The sequence below is a fragment of the Ctenopharyngodon idella genome, chromosome 15 (assembly GCF_019924925.1).
Source record: "Ctenopharyngodon idella isolate HZGC_01 chromosome 15, HZGC01, whole genome shotgun sequence".
Classification (NCBI taxonomy): Eukaryota; Metazoa; Chordata; class Actinopteri; order Cypriniformes; family Xenocyprididae; genus Ctenopharyngodon; species Ctenopharyngodon idella.
In genome coordinates, this window is record NC_067234.1 from 34,738,090 (window position 1) to 34,742,043 (window position 3,954).

Genomic DNA, 3,954 nt, shown 5'->3' on the forward strand with positions numbered 1-3,954 from the left:
AGATGAAAGCGAGCAGAAGGAGAACGAGGGCGTTTGAGGTTTCCTCTTCCTGTAGAAGAAGCACAGAGACGCTGAGAGATCAGAACAGCATTTGACACCAGGACAGTAACCCATCCGCAGCGATGATTCTCACGGGCTTCGTGTTTCTGATGCTCACGGCGGCGCTGAGTCCAGCTGAGGGTCAAGGTGAGGTTCTGATCACAACCCATTATTCATTATTAGAGCTGATGATTACATCAGTGTTTCATACCATTATTCTTATGTGTTGTTTACTCGTTTACTAGAAATCAAAGAGATCACAGCAAGTAGTGTCATTCTGACCTGCTCTGGAGGTGAAAATTACAAGTGGTATAAAAATAGAGAGAAAAATGTGATAAGCACAAGTAGCACCTATGAAGTTCAAGCGGAAAATGGAATAGTTGAAGGAGAGTTCCACTGTGAATATACAACAGATGATTCAAAAACCATCAAACACATGTTCTACCTCAATGTAAAGGGTGAGGAAACTTATTCCTAATCATTATAACACAGTTTTTCATCATAAATATGTTCACGTCACACTCTTTCTCTCTGTCAGTGTGTGAGAACTGCTATGAGTTGAGCGGGTTCTTGGCGTGGGGCGTCATATTCGGTGACTTACTGGTTACAGGAGCAGTTATTCTCATCGTCTACATGTGTGTGCCGAAAAACACTGGCAGCACACAGCAGAAAGGTACAACACACACACACACACACACACACACACACACACACACACACACACACACACACACACACACACACACACACACACACACACACACACACACACACACACACACACACACACACACACACACACACACACACACACACACACACACACACACACACACACACACACACACACACACACACACACACACACACCTGTTATTCTGTATTTAACACAAAACATTTCACCATTTTCATAGTTTAATTTGTTTTTCTACAGCATCAAAATCACGAACAGCAGGCGCTCCTCCACCTCCAAACCCAGATTATGAGGTACGTTTGAATGCATGATGTGTGAAATAATGTCAAAGCTGAATTTTATGACATTGCATGTAGTTATTAATGAGTGTTTCATCACCACAGAATGAGGTAAAAGTGTGCTGTGATTGGTCAATAATCCAGTGTTCCAGTGTTGCTATAGTAACAACTGTTATCACTAACAAAAACATGTTCTAAGTAGTTTTGCTAACGTTCCCATTAAGTTATGAAAACGTTATTTCTGAAAGTGCGCTTAAAAATATTTTATAACTTTTTTTTTTTTTTTTGGTTATTGAATGTTTGCATAACATTCCATTTTATCATTCTTCAAACGTTATGTGAACGTTACTTTTGAATGTTCTCTGAACGTTCTGAAACAAGTAGAAACATTTAAAAAATGTTAAACAAATGTCCAACTAAAATATGTCTGAAATAAAATGCTCCATGAACGAAGTATAAATAATGTTTTGTGCTAACATTTAGAGAACATTATTGAAGACCAGATAACTCTGAACAAACGTTCTATTAACGTTACGGGAAGAACGTTTGTTCATAACTTTGAGAGAACGTTCTGAGAACACAGACCTAGTTTACATCACTCCTCTAGATCTACTGGTGAACGATGAGACCAATCGATATGATTTACTGAATCATGTTTCAGCAACATGATTATTTGTTATTTATGCAATAAGACTGTTATATAGTGAATATATATTCTATATTCCACACTGCATAACACAATCTCAAGTGTCTTACTGAATAAATACATGAAATGAATGAGCATTTGTGAGTATTTAGCAGATGATTAACTGTAAACTTTGATTGTAATTGTAATTTTGTGTGTTTGTGTTGTTTTCAGAGACTGAATCATAACACGCGCAGCGCTGATTTGTACGCAGGCCTTCACAAATAGACGCTTCAGATGTGTGTACAAGAGATTTACTGTAAAACAGTTTCCGAATTAAACTCTGGTGAATCATAGTGTTTCTTAAACAGCCCCACTTGTTCCACAGTATATATTATTGATTATTGACATTCATGTGAGAGTCAGACTGAGTGTTTGTGATGTTTATATACGGTTCGTGAGAGTAACTCTGCGTTTGGAAACTTCTGCTCATGAAACATCGGAAACTCATGATGGAAACATCAGCATGTGAAATACTGTAACTAAACACGTCTGTCTTTGTGCTTTGTTGTTTTGAAGATTGTGTGATGTCTTGTATGTTGGTAATCTTGTTTTTTTCAGACATTTTCATGTTTTTACAAGAACGATTCATTCTAGATTTTATCTTATGCAAACTTATTTAAATCTGAATGATGCAACCGCTGTACTGGGAAAATACAAGTGAAAAATAAAGTTGATTTTGTGTAACTTGTGGAGTGATTTGTGCTTTAATTAGTTTATCTCAATACTTACACAGGTCACTTTTTCAAAACTCTTCACGCAGTGATCACAGCATCAGTCTATGTGGGCTGAACTGTTGATCATTTATCATTGCTTTGGCACAAAATGCATTCAATGACGACTTTTAAATGACATGAATTCTTTTCTTCCAAAGAAAACACTATAAAAACTCTCTGCACCTATAAAGGCCAATCTGCACGTTTACATGCTCTTTTCAAAACTGTTGAACTTGAGGTCAAAACATAAAACAAAACTGAATAAGTAATAAAATAAAATATATTCCAAATCTAAAAATGAAATACTGTCATTGAAATACTGTCTTTCAATTTCATTACCATCTATACGAAAGGGGAAACTTGTAAAGGAAATTATTGTACAATGCTACTTTTTGTCAGTGTTTTTTAGCTCAGTGTTGTATCTGCCTCGGAGAGGAGCATACATGTTCAGATCTTGAGGGAGCTGGATGCGCTCAAAGTGACAAGTTTTTGGGAAGGAATCTCCACTCACACTTGTCCCTTTTTTCGAGGGGAGAGAGAGGCACCAGGGCCGGATCGGGAATCACACATTGTGCTGCCGGAGGAGTTTGGGAAAGGTATGTCGAATTCCCGGTCTCCTCAAGCCAGTTCGAGTGATCTGTTGGATTTAGAAGCCAGCTCAGCAGATTCTTCTGATCCAGCAGAAAGCTGGGGAGCTAAAATCCAGAACTAAGTTTTTATCAGCTGGCGACCCAAAAATACAAAACAAACAAACAAAAAAAAAAAACGAGTGTTTAAGGACACAAAAGTGGATACAGGTAATTGAGACGTGTCATATTTCTCTGAGAACTACGCCCACTGGAAGGGAACGTAATCGGCGACAGGATACACTAAAATATATATTATGTTTAGCCATGTCAAAGGATTACTTCACCACCCTGTGTGAACCTGAGAGGAGGAGATGTATTGAGAAACTAAAATTTCTTCCTGCTGATGCTTCACATCTTATTGCCTGTATCCACTTTTGTCTCCTTAAAGGCTGGCTTTTACGGTTCGGTAGCTTATAAAACTTAGTTCTGGGTTTTTTAGCTTGTTTACTGAACACCATGTCACACAGCAGCTTTAAGACATTGTTCTGTCTTTTGTTAGAAGCAAGAAGGAGGCAGCCTCACGCAATACAAAGTCAATGGACTGGGTTGGATTGTCCCCCGGTGTGGGCTTACCTCTGTTCGTTGTAGAGCTGGTACCGAAGTCGGTACTAAAAATGACCACGTCGGTACTCACCTTTATTTATATAGCGCTTTTTACAATGTAGATTGTGTCAAAGCAGCTTTACATTGATAACTGGTACACTGTTAGGCTGCACAGCAGCTCTTAAAGAATAGTGTCAATGCAGGCAGATCAAAACACTGTTGAATATCAAATGTCAAGTCAAGTGTCCCCAACTAAGCAAGCCAGAGGCGACAGCGGCAAGGAACCCAAACTCCATCACTGAAATTTGAAGCCAATCACAGACATATCTGTTGAGTGCATCAACACAATGGCCAATCAGAGGTGTTTACG

General features: G+C 38.6%; 1 protein-coding gene across 1 annotated transcript; it reads left to right on the plus strand.

Annotated features, from left to right (window-relative positions):
* LOC127495241 (T-cell surface glycoprotein CD3 epsilon chain) lies at positions 1–2,383 on the plus strand. Its single transcript, XM_051861933.1, has 5 exons — positions 1–186; positions 285–497; positions 578–712; positions 974–1,026; positions 1,871–2,383. Exons 1-5 carry the CDS (start codon positions 123–125, stop codon positions 1,922–1,924), a joined length of 519 nt encoding a protein of 172 aa, XP_051717893.1. The 5' UTR covers positions 1–122; the 3' UTR covers positions 1,925–2,383.
* Positions 2,384–3,954: the final 1,571 nt, after the last annotated feature.